The sequence below is a fragment of the Echeneis naucrates genome, chromosome 22 (genome assembly GCF_900963305.1).
Source record: "Echeneis naucrates chromosome 22, fEcheNa1.1, whole genome shotgun sequence".
In the NCBI taxonomy this organism is placed as follows: Eukaryota; Metazoa; Chordata; class Actinopteri; order Carangiformes; family Echeneidae; genus Echeneis; species Echeneis naucrates.
Window position 1 is genome coordinate 16,090,377 of NC_042532.1, and position 20,818 is coordinate 16,111,194.

Sequence of the window (20,818 nt, forward strand, 5' to 3'; positions counted from 1 at the left end):
GGCATCAGATGGATCGCTGGAGCAGTGGAGTCATTTCCCATCAGTGTCCATTAGGCCCAAAGGGCAAGCGGGAGGCAGCACCAAGTCTAAAACCTGTGAGCCATAAACCTCAAGAGAGCTGTCTGTCACAGCACGGCCACCCCTGCTATGGCAGGCTCTTCTGTGAAACACACACAAAAACCAACCACACATCCATCTTTGGTATTTAAGCCCCAGAGCCAACAGACAGAGAGATGTGTAGTAACAACCCTGTGTCCACAAACCGCGTCATGATTCTCCAGACACGTCAATACTCGGAGCAGAATGAGCAGCACAGCAAGATAATTGATTCCAGAAAATAATTTGCAGCCAGTTCATTCACAAAAAAAGGGGGAGATGGGGCTGGAAGGTAGATCAGCACACCAGTAAAAATGCATTGAAATACAAGGTGAATAATTCTTTTCCTGCAGTGTGCAAAGTCCTCCCGCTTCATACGAGAGACAGTTTCCTAAAATCAATCTGATAGACCTGTCCCACTGCTCCTGACTCACTGTTATCATTTTTCAACTCAACAACTCCACAGCTCAAATCTCTCACATCTTATTGTGCCTCTCGGTTGGATCATTATGCAAAGGGTCCTAGTTACTTGGGGGCTTTTTTTTATTTGTGTGTGTATGCATGTTGCCGCTGCTCTGCCTGCGAAGTAGTAATGGCTATAATTTGTGCTGCTGAATCCAGGCAGGAAGAGAAGCCAGGGACCCCAAAAACCCAAATACAGCTGCAGGACGTCTGCCTCTGTGGATGAATTATTCAACATCTGTCTGAGGCGTGCATGCGTAAACAGGTGGATAGTCTCCTGATGCCCTCCCCCCCACCCCTCTTAACCACTTTTTTTTTTTCCCCCCCTCTTAAGGGGAGACACATGCGGACCAAAGGCATCCTTCACCTGAGCTCCAGGCTTATCCTCCTCAGCTGTGTCATTCTGAAAGTGAGTCTAAATCTCATGTAAGCTGTGCAGACTAAACAGTACTGGGAGGATTCACATATGAGTGATTCCTTAAGTGACCCTAAAGCTAAATGAATGCTGGTCAGGGAGTCGGTCATGGATACATTTCTCTGAGGAAAGGCATTAAATCCTGGAATTTATATTGCTGGTCAAGTCGCAGTTTGCTCTGCAGTTCATGGATTACATACATGAATGCTCTCCCAGCTGTGAAGGTCGTCTTTCACTGCTGTTGACTAAAGCATCCGCTCACATTCAGCCAACTTTCGCTTCAGACATCCCAGCTTCTTTCTCGGTGACTAACTGGCAGTTGTGGGTATTGAACATGTCACAAATGGAACACAGGACGGTCTCTTGAACCACTTGCCTGGCCCCCGTTCAGCCACCACTGGGACCACATTAGTGTGTGTGGCCTTGGCCCTCAGCGGTATTTGCTTGATTAGAGGCCACAGTAATAATGTAAATAAATGTTGCCAGATGCGGTCGGATCACTGTGGCCCACATGGTTTCATTTAGTCTCTCTCTCTCTCTCTCTCTCACACACACACACTCACACACACAATGAACATCCCAAGGGTCTGGATTTGGCAAACAAATGGGAGAGGTGTTAGGGTGTGGTTACACAAATGACACACTGAACTAGTTAAGAGTACAAATGTGCAGACAGTCTGAGATGCTGTAAGAGCATCTTAATGTTGACTGTAGCATCTTAATTTGGGGTCAATCTTTTTGGATTGGAGCAATTCTGAAAATTGTTTACTCCTGTTGTGCGCATGTGCCAGTTCAACGTGTTTTTTTTTTTTTTTTTTTTTAAATGCATCAAACGAGTTAAATTTAGATTAAGTACTATGTATTTTTTAACTGTTGACTTCAGAAATGTGGTAACCTAAAAAGGAAAAACACCCCAGATCCGTGTTTGAATCCTTTTTCCTTTGACTCACCCTTTCCACCCCATTATGCAATCTCTTTGCATTTCAATAAATTCCCAAAGAGGATTCTGTGTAGACAGCTCTCTGCTCTAAATTACTCTTGGTGCAAAGTGAAATACTGAGACGCTGCAAGTAAACAAGAGTCTGAGGTATCAAAGCAGCATCAAAGTTTCTGCCATGGAGTTTCAAGACCGGCAGGGACGCACCGTAAACGGCCAAAAAAAGAAATAAAAAAATAATAATATATACGTTTTTAAAATGCGAGCAGACATGAGTCATCGGGAGACTGGTTGCAATTTTGTGACCATAAAGTGCTGACTTTAGGATGGTAAAGTAAGAGCATTGCCTTCTGGTGCACATGCTGAGATTTGGGGGTCTGAGTTTCCTAAAACACCAAGTATATTTAGTTTGATATATTTAACTGTGACCTTCAAGGACGCCTTCTTATCCAAAACATTGTCAGCAGAGAAACAAGCACCTTTGCAGTGAAACACACAACCCTGGTGCTCAACATGTTTTAAAACGACAGTCCACAAAATACTGGGATTACACAAGAAAATCCAGCTCCTCTCAGCCACAAATACAGACACCACTGGTCTCAATTCTGCTTTTCTCTCATTTGTCCCTCTTCAAAAGTAAAAGGGATCTGAGGTTAATCCTCACTAGCACTCTGTGAGGAAGTCCAAGGGGGGGGGGGGGTGAAAAGAAAAGGTATAATGCCTGAAAGCGCAAAGAGGTACTTAAGATTGAGCCACCAACTATTGACATTGTGTGAGTGACAGGTAAAGTCACCTCTGTTTAACAGCCTTGGATTTCCAGAGACCAAGACCTCCACCTAGTGGTTCAGGAGGTGTATAACCAGTTTGGCACTTCTTTTGCTTCCATCTCACATCCCTAAAAGAACTTTGGGAAACACATGGATGCCAGATACGCCCGATAGCCATGCTCACGTCTTATCTCAATTATTCATCGTCTGAGATGCAGTAGCAACCTGGCTCCTTTGCTTAGAATAAGACAGGCCTGCTGCTCTGAAAAGGTCAAAACAGAGCAAAGGAGGACTATTGAGAATCATCGAGAACAGCAAGCATCCAGTTCCATATCAAATTAGCTCTTCACTCTGCCGTCAGTATTACGGCTGTTTCATCTAAAAGGACTGTTGAGGGATTGTGCTGAGCAGTCAGTCAAGTTTCAGATGGGATGAGTACGAAATTGGAAATACAGTAAGAGATTAAAATAAAACCCCACCAGTAGTAAACACAGGATGGGAAATGTGGAAAATGTTACAAGGTGTTAACTGATATAGAGCAACAGGTCCACAGGACAGAGAGGAAGAGACAGAAACCAAATGAGGCCAGATGAAAGAAGGAACAAACTAAAGATTTATTGAAGGCAGCAGAAGATGCAAGAGACAAGAACAGAATGGCAAAGGGAGGGGGGTGGGGGGGGGCGGAGCGGGGCACATACAGAGACACTTCTGTGTTCAGATAGGTTTAATGTCTTTGTGTTACAAAAGTTGTTTTTTTTTTTTGTTTGTTTTTTTCACAGCTCCAGAGAGCTTCATAGGTCTGTATTGTTTTATCAAAATATACATGTTTTGAACGTAAAGTGGATATAATCCAATGATTTTGTGGTACAAAAACATGAATATATACAACCATCAACCTCCACTTGGTACAATAACCCCACCCCGCCCCCATATAAAAAAAGGAGAGAAAATAAAAGCTTTTAACAATAACTGAAAGGCATATAATCTTCTACACTGTCAACATCACAGCTAGGACTGTGGATCAATTAAGTATCCATTCTAAAGTAATCTCTACCCAAAATCAGGCTCTTTGTAAAGTCAATCAAACAAAAAGGGGTACAATGTACAGTTTATGTTGTTACCCAAAACATTTAACTTCACATGACTTTTGTCCAAGGCATTTCAGGAACAGAAAGAAGGAAAATTGCAGCCTTGTGTTTTTGTGGAATAGCAGGAATGTGAGGGGAAAAAAAAACCCTTTACGCAATCACAAACACTTAAAAAAAAAAAAAAACAAAAAAAAAAAAAAACAGCAGGGATAGAAGATACTTTGGTCCTTAACAGCAATAACCGTCTGCAGCTACATGAAGCCTTGTTAAATCATGCATAATAATCTTTTACAAAAATAGAGACAGAGCGCTTCCGTATGTGGTCCAAGACTACAGTGGTGGAAACTGGTGCTTGAGCAGCACAGGAATGTGACGTTTAAGACTTCAGCGTGATGGTGTCAACTTGGACCTATCATTGAGGAAAAGTGCACTAAAGAACCTGACTGTGACTTAAGCGGACACAGACAGGGAACAGGTGTAAGTTATCCCACCCTGCAATCATGTTATCCTGAATTTAAGAGAAAAATAAACTGGGTTTTTAGACACAGTCCAAGTCATTACTATCAATTGACAAATGCCTCCCAGCTGCCCTCTCCCAGGTACAATTACCTGAATATAATGGGATATAGGCATCTGCAGACAGGTAAGATAAAACAGCTGAATGAGAGGTAAACAAAGTCAACTGACCAGGCTGCAAAGTGTTTCAGCCTTGGATTAAAAACTTAAGGAATCAAGGCACTGTGATAATGACCAAACCCAGCCGCTACATGCGGGCGTCAGTTAAGCTTAGAAATGATACACACGTAAATGCTAAAATTTAAAAGAAAAGATAAATGAATATATAGCTGTCCATATGTAGATGAACATAATATGATTAAATGAGGCCTCAGAACACCCTTGTCCCTATTGAGAAAGGACGAAAGCGAGATGAATGAGGACTGGAGGACAGGAAGGCTGAATACAGCTCTACTTCCTGTTACAATATACCTAATGGAGCTATATCACCTAGCAAAGATATTAGGCATCTAACTGACTTACATTCTTAGATTCTACATATATAATGAGGCTATATGCTTACAAATCCTTAGATAAGAAGAAACAGAAGACTGAATGAGCCACTTTCCCCCATTTTGACAATGCTGGTATATACCAAAAGGCATGAGAGACAAAAAGGCATTTGAGAGCCATGTCTTTTCCAAATGAAGCCAGAGCAATGCTTAAGGCAATCTGGTCGGGGCAAAGTAAGGCACAAGACTTTAGATTAAAGATAGTGAAAGAACAATGTGTCCTTATTACAACTTCAGATAGTGGTATGGATCCCCCAAAGCAAATATGTGGGTAGTTACAAGATAAAATTAAAAGGGATACTGGGGAAAAGGAAGGAAAAAAAAAAAAAAGTAGTTTGTTGGTTTAAATTCTTATAAATCCTTATTTCTAACCGTTTCTGACTGGCCAAACAGGTTCAAAGTGGCATAAAAAAAAAAAAAAAAAAAAGGCGCGCACACACACATAGATATATCCACACAACTATCATAATAAAAGGAATGCTGAAGTGTGTCTGGTGTGGATATACTTCATCCACACGAGCATACATCTGTGGTGGAGGATGTCTTTTTTTTTTTCCTTTTCTTTTTTTTTTAGCTATTTGGTCTAAAGTGACAGTTCATCAACTTCCCCTACTTTACCTCCAATATACTAACATGTTTAAATGCAGAATGTTGCCCATTTCCAAGACCCCACTTAAAAAAAAACTTAATGAAGGAAACAATTATTAGGTATGGGCACCAGGAACCAAAGAGGAATGTGATCATAGTCACACTTTGATTCTAGTCTTGAACTAAGCTTGGACTTTTCCACTGCCCAATGTACACTCCAACTGAATTATGTTTGCTTTACTACAAAGAGGAGCTTGAGCTTGGAAGGGCAGCCAAGCTTCACAAAAGACAACAGTGATAAAGGAAATTCTGATCGGAAATTATTTCCAGCACTAAAGGAAGTCACTCTAACTTGCTGTGACAAGTTTTTTTGATGTCTTCAGTTGAAGGCATAATGCCCTAGAACTATCTACTGCAAGCAGTTATAGCTCAGAAACTCAGTATAGCACAGGGACAAATCTGTCTGTGCATGGAGAGAAGGCATATTCCTGTATGTAATTACTCAAATCAAAGTGTAGGACTAATGGTGCTGCTTTTGAAATCAAATGTAAAGATTTGGTATCAGAAATGGGAACGCAAAGAACTTCATCAAATCTGATAACCAAACCCAATAAAGGCAGGGCATGACAAAAATCGGGGTGAGCAACGCTCTACATAGAAACACGATCATAAATATGGAAAGGTTGCCATTTTAGCTGAAACTTGAGAAAGGTAGCATTTAAATGGCAACTGATTTGGAGGGAGGAAGGAAAGGCACTCAGATGGTGGACTTGGAGAAAGACACTCGAAGGTGGTGGTTCTCTCCCAGATCATGGTTGTGGAACTCAATGAGGGACTCAATTGCCTCCTCAACTGATCCCATCTGGATCAGGGCCATCTTGCGATCTTTCCTGTTAAAGGAGACAGCAAAGTGTTTGTGTAAAAATGCTGCACACTTTTGTGTAGGTTGTGTGGCATTTGCTGCATAGTACTTCTCATTGAGTTTTCACAACGTTGTAAAGGACATTTTATTCACTCCGAACAATCAATGGCAACTCTTGTTTGAAATGCTACATCATTCATGCGTTACAAAGCCAATTCAAGCAACAACAATGTAATGAATGTGACTAGATTAAGACTTACTGAAAGAACTTGAAGGCCTTGACTGTGGCTCCTGAGCTGGCAAACAGCCTCCTGAGGTCATCCTCCACAACAGAAGGCCTAAAAATAGAGTAAAACTCAGCAAGACTCAACAAAAAGCATGCATATGGACATATATTCCTATTACTTCTTTTTTGGTATCAGACAAAGAAGCCAAAAGGAGTATGTATCAGAATGGAACTCTTGATTTGCATGTTAAAAAAAAAAAAAAAAATACTGTTGCGTGCGTATATATATATATATATATATATATATATATATATATATATATATATATATATATATATATATAGCTTTGGAATGAGGACTACAAAGGAAAACGCTTGGAGCATAAAATATGCTGTGGAAAGAGTGGGAATGAAAATGAGGCTCTTGCAGCAGTTCTCACGGTATGTTGGAGAGGTGCAGTGTTGCAGAGGGTGGGAAGATGTTGGAGTAATTCTTCGAGCCAGGCTTCTTGAAACGGTGCAGTGGTGAGTTGCTGTAATCCTTTGTGAGGCCCTGGTCCTCATGGCCTTCTCTAGGAAGCTGTACTGTGGTGTGTTTCGACAATGTCACACGCATGGCCCTGCCATGAAGCCGCTGGCCATTCAGGTGGCTCATAGCTGAAAAACAGATTCAAAGTAGTCAGCATTTGCATTTTTTTCAGTAAAACATCACACACAAGAACTGCCTTCCACATACAATTTATAAACAAGCTTGATTTATGTTTGATTTTATTTGTATATTCCTTTGTCAGCACAGATAAGCTGTTCCATTTTAATTTTAGAGCCAAAGAGAATGAGCAATGAGTAGGTAATTTCAATTAAAAGTTTAATGAAGGCCCCCTGGGGCTAATTTATTTGATTTTTAAATATTTTCATACCCTTTACCTCTCCTTGATACAGGCACAATAAGTTTATGAAAACTGAATACTCTCAGGTCAGTTTCAAATTGTAACAGAAGCGAAATGTGCAAAGAATCAGAAAGAACCAACCAGCTTTTTATTAAATGGCAAACTGTAATGTTTGCTTATTTTAGATCTACTAAAAGAAAGTTCAAAACATGTGCCAAAACACATGACGAAAGAAAATGCTTGCTCAAAGAATGCAAATAGTGTGTAGCTACCTAGCTGAGCCTGTGTGCCATCAGACATCTGGATCAGAGCATTCTCCTTTTTATTGAACAGGATCTTCACCCTCATCACATCGCCATACACACCTAGTGAAGAGGAGGAAGGTGTCACACAACAGGCCTAAGAAAGACAAACACAGCCCTAACAGGAAGCACACAGCCAATCACAGCAACAAAAAAAATGAAAACCATCAAATCAGACACGTTAATATTCAGAATAAATGAGCAATGTCTGATAATAAAGCCATTATCAGGCTATTAAGTCATTTTCAGTTCAATTCTGTACTAATCCTACATGAGCCCTCCTGAATTATAATTGAACAATACCTAAAATGGTTAGGCCAGAAAAGGAGGAAACAATGATTGAGGGAAAAAAATAAAATAAAATAAATTAATAAAAAAAAAAATAAAAAAATCAAAGAATAGTAAAATGAGTAGTTTTGATTTGTTTGGTTGTTCTACAGGAGAAAAAAATGATTATTGATCAAGTTTAGGGCCTTACAGAGAGACATGCAGGAATAAACTAAACATGCATATACCTACATTAGAGTAACTGAGACAAACTGCAAATAATAAGGTGACATAATCCAAGGGATATGTCAACTCCCAACCACTAGTAAAGGAGCAGCATTTCATCTCAGTATTGTTGCTGAGGGATTCAAAGCAATAACAAGGGGGAAAAATTAATTTAACCAAAAATTAAATTTGATTAATTTTCTTGTTTTAAAATTGGATGGCACTGAACTAAATTAATTGTTGACTTTTATCCACTTCTGGAGGGTGAGGCGTTAGCATTTAGATCAGCGTCGTGCCTCATTCCTGAACAAAATGATCCCTACACTTCTATTTAGTAGAGCAATATTTCCATTCAGGGGTTGTATTCTTTGAAGATGAAAAACTGAAAATACTTTTTGCCCACGGACACTAAGCCGTGGCTGTTCAAAATTAAATGAAATGCTGCAACTTTGCATGTTTCTTCTCAACTTACTTTCCTTACACAAAACCCACAACAACCAAAACAGGTCATACAATCCCCCAAAACAGACACCCCCACCCTTCATAGCCCTGTAGCCTGATGATGAGCCATCAGTGGTTAAAAAAAAAAAAAAAACAAAGCCAACAACATGAGACAAGACATGCCCACCTTGCCAGGTAACAGTAGTAATAAAAAAAGAGATGAAAGGATGATAACGTACCGAAAAGAATAAAGAGGCAGTGTGGCGTAACGCTCTTTAGAGACAGCAGGGGGAGCAGCGGGGCAGGGGGCCAAAGGGGGAGAGGGAACAGGGGACAGGGGAAAAGAGACGGAGCGGAGTGGAGGACAGTGGAGTGGAGTCGGGACATGTCCGCAGGCCACAGGCAGCGAGGTCCACAGGAAGGCCACAGTACCATGGAGGAAGGAGAGGCATGAGGGACGAAGAGAATGAAGAGAGGACAAGAGGAGAGTATTCAAACAGCAAGAGAGAAGAGGAAGAGGGGACATAGTTGAGGATCAGGTGGTGAAAGAAAGATGATGGATCAGGAGATGTTGGCAAAAATCATGGGGACCAATGTTGGGTTTTTGTGTTTTCAATTCGTGGATGGTATCCAAATTAGGGACAATGAACGGGGCAGAAAGAGGGATGGGTGGGAAGGAGGAGGAGTGGTCATAGTAGTAAGAGAGGAGTGTCAGAGGGGAGGAGGAGGACAGAGGGAATAATTGGTCATGGGGCGTGCAGTCAGTTGGCAAGAGTTGAGGTGAGGGTGTTTTAAAATAAAAAAAGACAGGGGGGGACAGAGAAAGAAGAGAGAGAAAAAGGAAGTAAAAAAAACAAGGTCAGTATACACAAAGAAATGTAGTGCTTCAGACAGTAGAACTGACTAAATTAAAATGCATTGTCACTATGGGAACACTAGGAGAAACAGAAGAGAAAAAAGATTAACAATGAAATACAGAAAAAGGCAGAGACAATATGTACTTTTAGATTACAGACTGTTTGTTTAGATTACATTATAATAACATGCAAATGTGAATATCATTTGTAATAAACCTACAAACTTGTCTTTACATGTATACACTAAATATAATGAATACATAATTATAGCAAATGAAAGTGTGAGTGTGGCAGGTTACTTATACATACTACACACTACATGTATACAAAAGATCAGATTATGGACAAGATGTTGATTTGGGGTGTGTGTGTTGTTTTTTTTTTTTTTGTTTTACAAATACAGAGAAAAAAGTAATATTGTCTCTCCAACAACTCAAGAATGATTTCAACTAATGGACAAAAATGAAGGTATGAAATGGTAAGGTGTTTTTTTTTGTGTGTGTTTTTTTAAGAAGTTAGTGTTTTGAATAAACTTAAAATTCACAGTGAGCAAAGTGGCAGGTTTAGAAATGCAGCAGGTTTGGTCAAACACAGAGAGGTCCTGAAAGAGAAAAGGGTTTGAGCCGATGACCCCATTTTTAATTAAAAACAGGGCACTCCAAATAATGTGACCACATGGTGGGCGTGTGAGATTGGGGGGAGGGGGCAAAAACACTGCTTTCTCTTGAACAAATGGATGCAGGTCCATGGGTCATCATGTAAACAAGACACTGTACTATTATAATGCTGTTCAGCACTGCACTGACAGAGGCAGAATGTAGAGCTGTTTGGGCCACATGAGGGTACTGACCTCAGGGTTTAGATTGCTGACCAACAAGACATTGTGTCCCCCAGAGGCAGTGAGTCCTGAAAGGCCAAGCCGGCTGGCAGCTGCTGCTGCAGCCGCCATGCCGCTGTGGCCTACACCCAGGGATGCCAGGGCACTGGGAATACCAGGCATTGAAAGACCTAAGGGGAGCAAAATATTGATTGCTGTCAATTTATTGCACTATTATTGGGAAGGCATACATGTCTCACTATAAAAGAATACTGCTGTTGAGAAATAGTTTTTGTACAGACCTGCTGCTTGTTGGATTGCAAAGGTTGGAGGAAAGGCATGTGCTCCACCGTATGGAGAGGCCGAGATTATGCCAGGAGCAGCTGGGTGAAGATGAAAAATAAAAAAAATTACTGATTTAGTGGCATGCAAGAATGAGTGAATGAAACGCAAAAAAGTGAAAAAACCCAACAACTTTCAAGCACTATTTCATAGGCAGCTGTATTATGTATTCTATGCCTGTTAATGTTGATGGATGTGATCAAAATAAGAATGTCCTTATAACATTTTCTAATTTTACCAAATGCAGCAGCAGCCATGGTCTGGGGATCAATGGAGGGCTGTGAATCTGCAGTTGGGAGGTCTGGTCGGGTGTAGTCTCTGCTCTTGTCATTATTGTACTTGACATTCAGACTGGTCAGCTTGGAGAAGCTAATCCTCAGGGTACAGCAGGCATTGTAGATGTTTTGTCCATCTAGAGACTGAAAACGATGTTGAAGGCTTAAGGTAATGTGTGTACAATGTGTTTCACTCTCGTGATACAGTTCAATGTTTATACAACTGGGACCTCAGTATGTACACTATACTGTAACAACAATCGCTTGATTTCAATTAATACATTTCTCACCGATAGTTTTAACACCTCTGATTTCAAACAGACAATAACCTGTTACCAAGTAGAACACTGTCAGAAGAGAATTAGGTATACAAGTCTTACCAGTTTAGCATGCTGAGCTGTCATGCCGTCAGCATACTGGATCAGAGCCTGGAACTGATTGTTCTTTGTGAAAGTGATGATCTTTAGCACAGTGCCGAATTTAGAGAAAATCTGTGAAGGAGAGACAGTATAATTAGGGATGTCATGATGGTAAAACATGTAAGGTTTTAATATCATTGGTACAGCAGAATTAACATTACATAGAAAACAAGAGCCCCATTGTTACCAATTTTTAATATGCATCTACACAATTAAAGAGAATCTACCAAGCACATGATGCAAGAAAAATGGATTAGTACCCAATATTGACAGCCAGCCAAAAAAAAAAAAAAAAACATCTGCCTTTACCTGGTGTAGTACATCTAAGGTAACAGGGTAGAAGAGGTTTTCCACTATAACTCGGAGCACAGGGCTCTGAGTTGCTCCTCCTCCCATGGTGCCTGCATCTGCAGAAATGGCCATGCCACCCATACCACCTCCATGCAGTGCATTGACTGCTTGCAGAGCTGCCTGAGCACGCTAAAGGGGAACACCCAAAGAACTCAACAATGATGGAAAAAAGTATGCAGCAATAAAAGAACAAGTCCATGTGGGTGGAATTTTTTGTGCAAATCAAGTAACACATCTTTAACTTGCTGCAAGAATGAAACAGGTGATTACCTCGACTGCTTTGCCTACACTACAAACTAGATGACAAAACCTCACCTCGAAATGATAGATTGCTTAAGAAGATCTCAGAATCTATGCCAATAAATTTGAGTGTGGTGGCAGCAACATTTCATTTACATTTTCTGCATTCATTTGGCACATTGTGAATGTTTTGGAATGATTAAAGCACCTATTTAAGCATCAAATCGAAATAGAGCAAGTAAGCATATGTGTGTGACCATGAAAACTTACCACTTGGTTGGGGGAGTTGTCTGTCTTTAGTTCCTTATGGGTTGAGTATTGCATGTAAATTGGGTGGTTTCTAATGACAGGGGTGACTGAAGAGTAGTAGCTCACCATTGTCTGTGCACACTCCTCACTGTTCAGTTCCAGGAAGGCCTGCAGGGGAGGTCCAAAGAAACATGAATTAAATTTTTCCCGATCACATTCTTAATTTTGCAGGTTTTCTGTGAATTTCTATATGAACTGCACTATCATCATCTATTTTTAGGTCAATTTCATTTGATATCTGTATTGGGTTTGACACAGAAATGCTGGAAATGGGGAGGATAACAGAGACATTGAAGTGGGATTAAGTGTCTTCCTCTAGGAAATCTCAGCAAGAATAATTGTCTCCTAACCCGCTAAACCACAAAGATGTCTTTGTTATCATTTTAAAGACAGGACAAAGCGCTAGAAAACCGATCCCTTCTCTCAGGCCTAAAGAGAAATGTCCTGCAGGTGTTATACAGGTTTCGTGAGAAGACCTGCATTCATCTTTGCTTACCTGGTTTTTCCCTTTCAGCATCAGCAGATTTGTGACTTTCCCAAAGGGCAGTCCCAGACCAATAACCTCTGCTTCGTTTATGTCACTGGGCAGTTTGCGTACATGGACCACACGTGACGGAACACCAGGACTGCGGACGTCACCTTTAAATTTTTTGCTGTCGTTGCCATTGGCTGCAAGAGAAAACAGAGGCAGATACAATCAAGGAGGGAACAGAAGGCTCTGGTTCTTCCTGAATAATGGATTGATTGTCATGGAAACACTAAACAACACAGACACGACAAGCACTTCAATAAAAAAGGATTCACCCCTCCATAGCAACCCCCCTACCTGAGTTCATGATATAGGGCCCGTTGGATATGCAGGAAGAAAATAGTTCGTCGGATCCCCTCTACAGATGGAGAGAAAACAATGGTTCACTTCAATACATGTACCAGTGAGGGCACAGCATGGCAGGTGGAGAGCACAGCTCTCGTGTTACCAAGCCATTGTGTGGTTAAAGAGGAAGTAATCTGATAACCAAAAGAGGATTGAGCAACCACGCTTGGGAAGAACTCTACCTACCTCACCAAAGAGTACCACATTTTCCTCATTTCATATTCTACTTTGCCAGTACTACATTTTGGATAGTCTTACAGCCATTGACACGATGGGCCAGTATTTATTTGTCTAGGCAATGTGCCAAGTCATCATGATTTAATGCAGATTTGACACAAGTAACAGCTACTATTCAGCTTGGGGCAAGCAATTCTGCATCAACAGAAGCTACCAGTCGGTGCAGCCCATCTTCATCAGAGCTCAGTATAAGGAGGAAGGATAATATACTGAATCCATCTGAATGTGAGGACAAGATGGAGATACTCCAAGCTTACACTAGTTTACTGTCTGCTGAAAGCCTTGTCCAGTCTCTCTTCAGTAGATATAAAGTGCTGTTTCAGGGCTGTTCTCGTGGCCATGTGTTTGTGGTTGTGTGAGATGAAGTATAGCAGTCACAAGAAGCGGCTCAGCAGCCTAAGCTCTACGACACTCTACAATGGCGGTCCTGTTCAAGCTGAGACTGGCGGCATTGTTACACGACAGCATACACACATATGGCGCCCCAAGGACTCTCTGGGAGTTGAAGGGCCCTGCAGTGTTTTAACAACAACCAGTCATGCAGGTTTGCTAACATTCTTCTCCACTAAGTGAATCTAGGCCTCCTGAGTTTGTAAGATAGTGGTGGGGTCCCCAGCCCCCCCCCCCCCCCAAAAAAAAAACAATTCACAAATGTAGGACTAAGGTAAATTGAGAGAAAGTTCGGTGCTGTGTCGACAAATTGGAAAGGGGATGGTGTGGGGCATTGAGATAGTTCTTATGAGAGCACAGCACAGTAAGCAGTACTATAAACTATCCCCTTTGACTTCCAGATGGCTTGGCTGACTCAGTCACTCTCACTATGAGGCCCATGCAAACAAGGTCTGCTATTGCAATTCGTGAATTTCAAGTAATAAGAAACATTGCTTTGCTCCCCCCACCTCGTTTTTTTTTTTTTTTTTAAACTGTGGCTTCAGAATCAGGCATCCACTGCTTTGGCCATGCTCAATTCTTCATATAAATGGAAAGGCATACATGAAATGCAACCAGTGAGCAAAGGCTGCTAAGATGCAAAGCAGACTTCAAGCCCATGTCTGACAAGACTAAGATTTATAGGATGAATATTTAGAAGGCAGTGGGAGCAGCGATGGGACACATACAGCAGAGCTTTAAACTCTCACTAGGGGTGCTGTATTAAATCAGATTAGAGTTTTAAACTACAATAGGAAAAATATTAGTACAATTTGAGTCATAACACAGATTACAATGAATGGATTAGAACGGTGTGTTGTACTTGCTGAGAATTAAAAAAAAAAAAAATAAATAAATGCTTGATGAATGGGCTAGGGGCAGATGTAGGCCATGAAAAATGAAGGAAGTAGCTTGGGCCTGACTGAATGGTCATGGGCAGGCAGTCACAGATTATCAGTCAGCAGAATGGCTCCAAACAGGAAGAGCAGCAAGATCAGGCCTGCTTCCAGGGTTTTGCTGAACTTCCTCCTGGGGACTGATGGTTACTGTTCCATGGTTGGACACACACTCTCCCACTACTTCCTCATTCTAATAATAACCAAAGAGCTGAGACAGTCTAGTGTGCAGAACAGGAAAAAAAAATGACAAAGCAAAGGACTTAGCAAAGAATATACTTATAGCTTTAGGAGAGAATGTGGATGAATGCACAGCACCACAAAAGAAACTAAATTGTAAACCAATGCAAGAAAAACAGAGCTTATAAAAGGGTTTGTTGATTCCAGCGCAGTGCCAGATCCATTTCTCCCAAACACAAACCCACTAAATGTGTATTGACTTGGTCACATCCTTTGTTTGCTCAGAATGCTGACAGCGTAATTGTAACCTTCAGGAGATGATGACACATTGCTGGCCTACATACTGAATTGGTGGAGCAACTTCCTTTCACTGACAATAGCCGTGCCATGAATTTTACAAGGGAACATGCACTGGAGGCAATTTTCCTGCACCACACAAAACATTACACCTGGGTTTCATTGCACCGAAGAAAGAGAGGGGGGCATCTCGATTTTACAAAGACACTAAATCTAAAACTAAAAATGATTCATCTGTACATGCGTTTCCAAACCACCTTCTTTCGACTTCTACTGGGGTACTGGAGGGTGGTAATCTCTCAGAAAAAGAACAAAGGAGATGAGCGCAGGTACAGACAAGTTTGTTCAGTGTGATCTGCCTTAGTCAGATGAGGGGGCAGGGAGCTGTGCCTCACCAGGGGGCTGGAGGGGGAGATTGGAATGTGACCGCGGAATGCCAGACACTCTGCCCAGACGGAATAATTACAGATTCCAGCAAGGCACAGCTCCATAACTCAGCATCATCATCATTACCACAGCACACCAAAACTAAAAAACAGGAAAAGTTCAAGTAGGAAATCACACCGAAGGTCAAATCCCTCACTCGTGACCAGCTCTTATTACATGGGATTTTGTTAGTCATGCTGACAAACGACAGGCCAACCTGAATTGAATAGAGGAGGTGGGGTGTGTCCCCATTGCGGGTGTGTTCAGAGTGCTTGTTTAAACAGTGTAAAGAACTTTGGCCGGGATGATGAGTATGGTGGTGGAAGGGCAGTTGCAGCTTTGAGATCAATTACTCCACCTACTCATAGTTGCCGTAGGCCACTTACTTAAGCAGATATTTTTATTGGGTACACAAATTAGCAACCAGCTGTGAGCAAAAAAAAAAAAAAGAAAAAGAAAAAGAAAAAACCCAATGCAAACAAAATAATAGTTAACCCTCTTCAACAGGTCCATGTGCAAATATTGCTATCACTTTTACATAAGCAGGAATACAAATTGGATAATATTTTGCTGCTGCTTTGTTTTACCAACCCTGCTAAAGTAGTCTTGTGACAGAAAGGAGGGTGGATAAATATCAAGCAGTGGGCAAGATTCGGCCGCTTTCTTAACATTCCAGTAAGGCCAACAACCTATTAAGGAACACAGAAAATAAACAGGAAGTTTCATTTCCCCCAGCAGTCACACAACCCACCAGAAACAAGACAGGAAAACAGCCCCACCTCTGATAATCTATTCTAATCAAATTATAAAATATCCCATGTCCTCAGCCCAAGAGTTGATGCAACATCTGTGTGCTGACCATTCAGTTGCATTTCATAAATCTTTAAAAAGGAGTTAGCCTGCAACTGCAAACTCATTACAGATGAAAAATGGCTTTAGACAGCAGTTCTGTAATTATAGAGGAAGCTCTTGCAAACTGACAAGACTGTGTCTCAAGTCCCCAGTGTCGGTACAGTTTTTTCCATTTCCACTGACTCATAAAAAAAAAAAAAGTTTCTCCAACCACCAACCAACCAAAATTAATTTAACTGCAGTGTGACACATCTAGAATTCAATGCCACGGTTAAAAATATGTAAATACATGGAAAACTAATTATCTGATCTCAGAGCTATTCTGATGATAAAGCCAATTCCAACTCTAGCCAAATACATTGCACTGGTATCAATGATGAAACAGAGACCATTCTTCAACTAGACAACTTGTTGGAACTTGAAACTGGTAAACGAGTCCATGAGTATCACATTCAACAGCCTTCTCGTTGTCCAAGTAGAGGACATGTCTTGCAAACACAATCTCACAAATTAAATATTTATAGTCTGTCTAAACCCAAATCAGGGCAATTGGGAAGTGTGATGAAAACAAAATAAAAATGCAAAAATAACTTGAAGCGCTTACCTTTGTGCCAACTGATATGTCATGGACACTGCTGTGAAAGAAAACACATGAGTTTTAATGAGGTAGAATAGGTAAGAAAATAAACCATCATCTGTTATGAAGTTGTGTAAAAAAAAAAGATAAAAATAAAATCTACACAACATTGGAGCATATTATATGTTCTGGAGACACACATCCAGACACAACTTAAAAAAAAAATTACTGTCCAGGCAATAATGAATCAACTTCCTCCTGCAAAAAAAAAAAAAACATACGAAAATAACAACACTTACTCAATTTCAGGGACGTAGCCGGATCCCAGAGGGTACAAGTCAGCGTCTAGGCGGCTGTAGTGGAGAGGGAAAACATTACTAAAACTTCCGATTTGCTCGAATTAAAAATAAAATCGACTTCTACTAACAAATCAACGCTGAGCCCGCTGCTGAAACTGCGAACTCAAAAAAATAAAAAATAAAAAAAAAACAGCTCTACAAGCACAACAAGTGGTCAAATTCAGGTGATCGACGGAAGGGATGGCGTTTGTCTGAAACAATGCCCCATTGAGTACCCTACCCAGTTCAGATAAGCCGAAGTAAAAAGCCCCTGATTCAATCAACATGAAATGTTCAGGTCAGACATCTTCAACATGGCCCTGGCACTCGACAGACAAATGAATGCGGAAATGAGACACGTTGCTTTAGCTAGCGTCCCGAGTTCCCGTGAAACCAACTTAGCGAGGCACAGTTAGCCGACGTTAACTTTAGTCTCCGTTAACAAACACCACGGTGTTACTAACATGCAACCCCCCCTCCTCTCCACCAAATGGAAAAGTTTATCCACATCTAAAGTCTCATTAAGTTAGATTTACCGGTTACAGAGCGACAAAAAGAAAAAAAGACGATTCACATTAACTACCGTTTTGTTAGCTAGCGGTAGCTAGCAGCGGCTAGCTGGCTTACGCTCCGGCTAACTGTTGCATGTTTTGATGAAGAGAGAGAGAAAAAAAAACTGCTTCAAGTAAACTTTCCCGGTCTAACAGTTCGACGAAGCGGCCATCTGATCCTCGACATCCTACAAAAAAGCAACCCCAATATCGGATGGGGAAGTTAGTTAGCAGCCCCGGCCGTTTCGAGGGGAAAAAAATTAGCCTTAAGTGCAGTTCTTTTTCACTTACCCGTCCATTGCACAAGAAAAAAACTGCAGGTCTGAGGCGAAGGTAGGGCGGCAGACTTGCTTGATTTTCTTACAAAATGGCTGAACACACGGAGGCGAGCGCTGATTAGTCCAGGCGCTTCCGAGAGCCAAAAGTGGGCGGAGACAGACCTCAGCCGGAGACGCCATTGGTCCGGGCGGCCATCATTTTTGGAAAAAAAAAAGAAAAAGGAAAAAAAAAAAAGAAACAAAAAAAAAAAAAAAACGGAGGCCGCTGCAAATTTCCCGATTTTATCATCAAACATTTGTTATGTCTATATGGAATAAAGTGTTGTTTTGTTTTTACTTCGTAGATATGATGGTATGAAAGAAAGCAGCCGTGTTGAGGGTATGAATTTCCTGTTGGACTTTTTTTTTTTTTTAATCAGACAGATCATGTCAGACATGTAGAAACTGTGGTGATATTAAGTGAATAGTTTTATTGGTACATTTAAATCAACTACGATGTCCAAAACACTAAAGAGAGGAGCACTTTGGATTGAAGTACGTTCATACGAAAATAACAGCTACAAATCAATCTGCTGATTGCTAATTCATTCAGTGTTCTATGTGGTCTATATAAAAAATATACTGTCCACCCTTCTTTAAAAAAACACTCTATTTTTGTTAATATCAAAGACAAACAAAATGCATCCACAAAAAGCCATATTATTTTGAAAACAATTTTCAATTAGGATATCAACATTTTGACTGAGTTCAAATCAATTGGTTTCAATTGACGTTGGTGAATACTTCATGTCAATTCATATCATGCACTCCAAAGCTTACTTGAGTAAAAATGCAATTTCAGCTAAATGTATTTGAAGCATTAAAAGAAAAAAATAGTCTTACACATAATATTATTGAATGATTTATACTGATGTATTAATATGTAAGTAGCATTTTCCACCAATGTTAAATACTTTAATTGGGTAGTTTATGGGTAATCATTCATCATGTTTCAAAAGCTTAAATAGATAGATAGTTCATTGCCCCTGAGGGGAATTCATTTTCAAGGCCCGAGAACACAAACATACATGGAACACACATTGACAAGTACACAATCACATAACATGTAACATAACATATGTGGATGAATGATGAATAATGAATGTGCCTATTCACAGAGTCAGCCTGTTTAATACTGCTATAGTGGAAGGAACAAAGCTCCTTCCAATGTTTCCCCTTCTCCATTTTAAGGTTCTGTAACAGTGACCAGACAATAGCAGTGTGAAATATTGATTCAGAGGGTGTTCAGTTTCTTTGGTAATTATATGTGCAAGAGTTGCAATGGTATTATCATTCAGGGCTGGTGTGTTGGGAGTGGGAAGTGTATTATTTTGTATGCAAACTTAGAGAGTTTGTTGGGGAGAATGACAGCAATGTGTAATAACCGGGGGAACAGTACAGCAGGGTGGGGTGGATGATGCTCAGGTAAAGTAACAACAGAAGGTGGGGGGCCACAGAGGACACTCAGTGAATGGATGACTTGTTGTCTCTGTTGGGGACTTTTATGAATGTCAATGATATGATGATCTGGTGAAGTTATTGTCCAAGGTGAGTCCAAGATATTGGAATTTGTTGACTTGCTCTATTGTTTTTCCATAAATGGAAATGGGGTTCAGTTTTGTGGGTGATATTGTGAAAACTACTTCCTTTGTTCTATTTGCATTCTATTTGCATATATATGTGTGTGTGTGTGTGTGTTTTTTTTTTAAAGCTTAACTGCTGAAAACAGAACGAAAGCAGTTGCAGTATTATATAAGGATTGGGAGACCATCATCACTAGCACTGTAAGGGGCTATTGTAAGGGACTAATGAACAGGGTGTGTGAAAACCTAAATTAATTCACTCGGTGTACAATAGAAGAGCAGGTTTTAGTGACAGGTTACCACAAAGATGCTAATTTCACTGATACTGTAGTCTGTCACTACAAGTCTTTTTTAGGACTAGGCAAAATTAACATCTCCACTAGTATCATCACTGGAAAAAAGTAAAATATATTAAAGTTTAAGTCTTGTTAGTGGAAGTCTAGGGAACTATGCTTAAAGTCACAATTAAGGATATCTATAAAATGTTTGATCTCCCCATAAATTATTTTGCTGCCTAGAGATCTGCCTTTGTTGAGTTATATGATCAAGGAGCAGAAGGCAGAGATGCTTTCATGTCATGAGCCACATTCAATCATTTGACAGACCTATCAGGTTGTATCATTATGTCAGGAAATAGGATGAAAGAAATGCATAAAAAGGGCATCTTGAAATCATAATGTCGAGAATGAGAGTAGTACAAAGTGGCAGATTGGTGAACTTGGTGATGTGTTTTATTTGTTCCTGGAAAAAAGGGTAGACATGTCAGCTGGTGTTGAAATAGTGTAGCAAACACAAAGGACAACCGGTTGATTTTGATGTTTTCCACACTAATAAAAGGGATGAGATTGGATTCTGGAGGAAAATTTGCCTTACACTTCATCACATTATGTTTGTGGGTTCAGCTTTACTTGTGTCTCATGCTGAGGTAGCCGAAGTTTCCATGTACCAGAGGGAAGGTGTGATTGCTGTCCTTCAACTGATTCCTGTTTTGGGACAGGAATCAGTCCCACTTACTGAATTT

At 40.5% G+C, this 20,818-nt stretch overlaps 1 protein-coding gene across 4 annotated transcripts; it reads right to left on the reverse strand.

The window, feature by feature from the left end:
* Positions 1 to 6,177: 6,177 nt before the first annotated feature.
* ptbp1a (polypyrimidine tract binding protein 1a) lies at positions 6,178 to 18,252 on the reverse strand. Of its 4 annotated transcripts, none has more exons than XM_029493494.1 (16): positions 18,189 to 18,252; positions 17,308 to 17,361; positions 17,036 to 17,066; positions 13,067 to 13,127; positions 12,737 to 12,909; positions 12,202 to 12,348; positions 11,650 to 11,820; positions 11,302 to 11,412; positions 10,885 to 11,065; positions 10,607 to 10,687; positions 10,338 to 10,495; positions 8,870 to 8,903; positions 7,668 to 7,760; positions 6,949 to 7,165; positions 6,543 to 6,620; positions 6,178 to 6,310 (listed from the first exon to the last, which is right to left on the reverse strand). In XM_029493494.1, exons 1-16 carry the CDS (start codon positions 18,194 to 18,196, stop codon positions 6,178 to 6,180), a joined length of 1,731 nt encoding a protein of 576 aa, XP_029349354.1. In that variant the 5' UTR covers positions 18,197 to 18,252. The 4 variants fall into 4 exon arrangements, with proteins under 4 accessions (XP_029349354.1, XP_029349355.1, XP_029349356.1 ...); XM_029493495.1 differs by having other exon boundaries at positions 17,036 to 17,063; positions 18,189 to 18,211; XM_029493496.1 differs by having other exon boundaries at positions 12,737 to 12,914; positions 13,066 to 13,127; positions 18,189 to 18,196.
* Positions 18,253 to 20,818: the final 2,566 nt, after the last annotated feature.

Bases quoted from the DNA above. Each gene is read 5' to 3' on its own strand.
- ptbp1a (XM_029493496.1), bottom strand. The intron at 7,166-7,667 runs GTAGCTACACAC...TCTGTTTTTCAG, and splicing joins TGGCACACAGGCTCAGCTAG to CTATGAGCCACCTGAATGGC. The intron at 6,621-6,948 runs GTGAGAACTGCT...CTCTATTTTTAG, and splicing joins CTGCACCTCTCCAACATACC to GCCTTCTGTTGTGGAGGATG.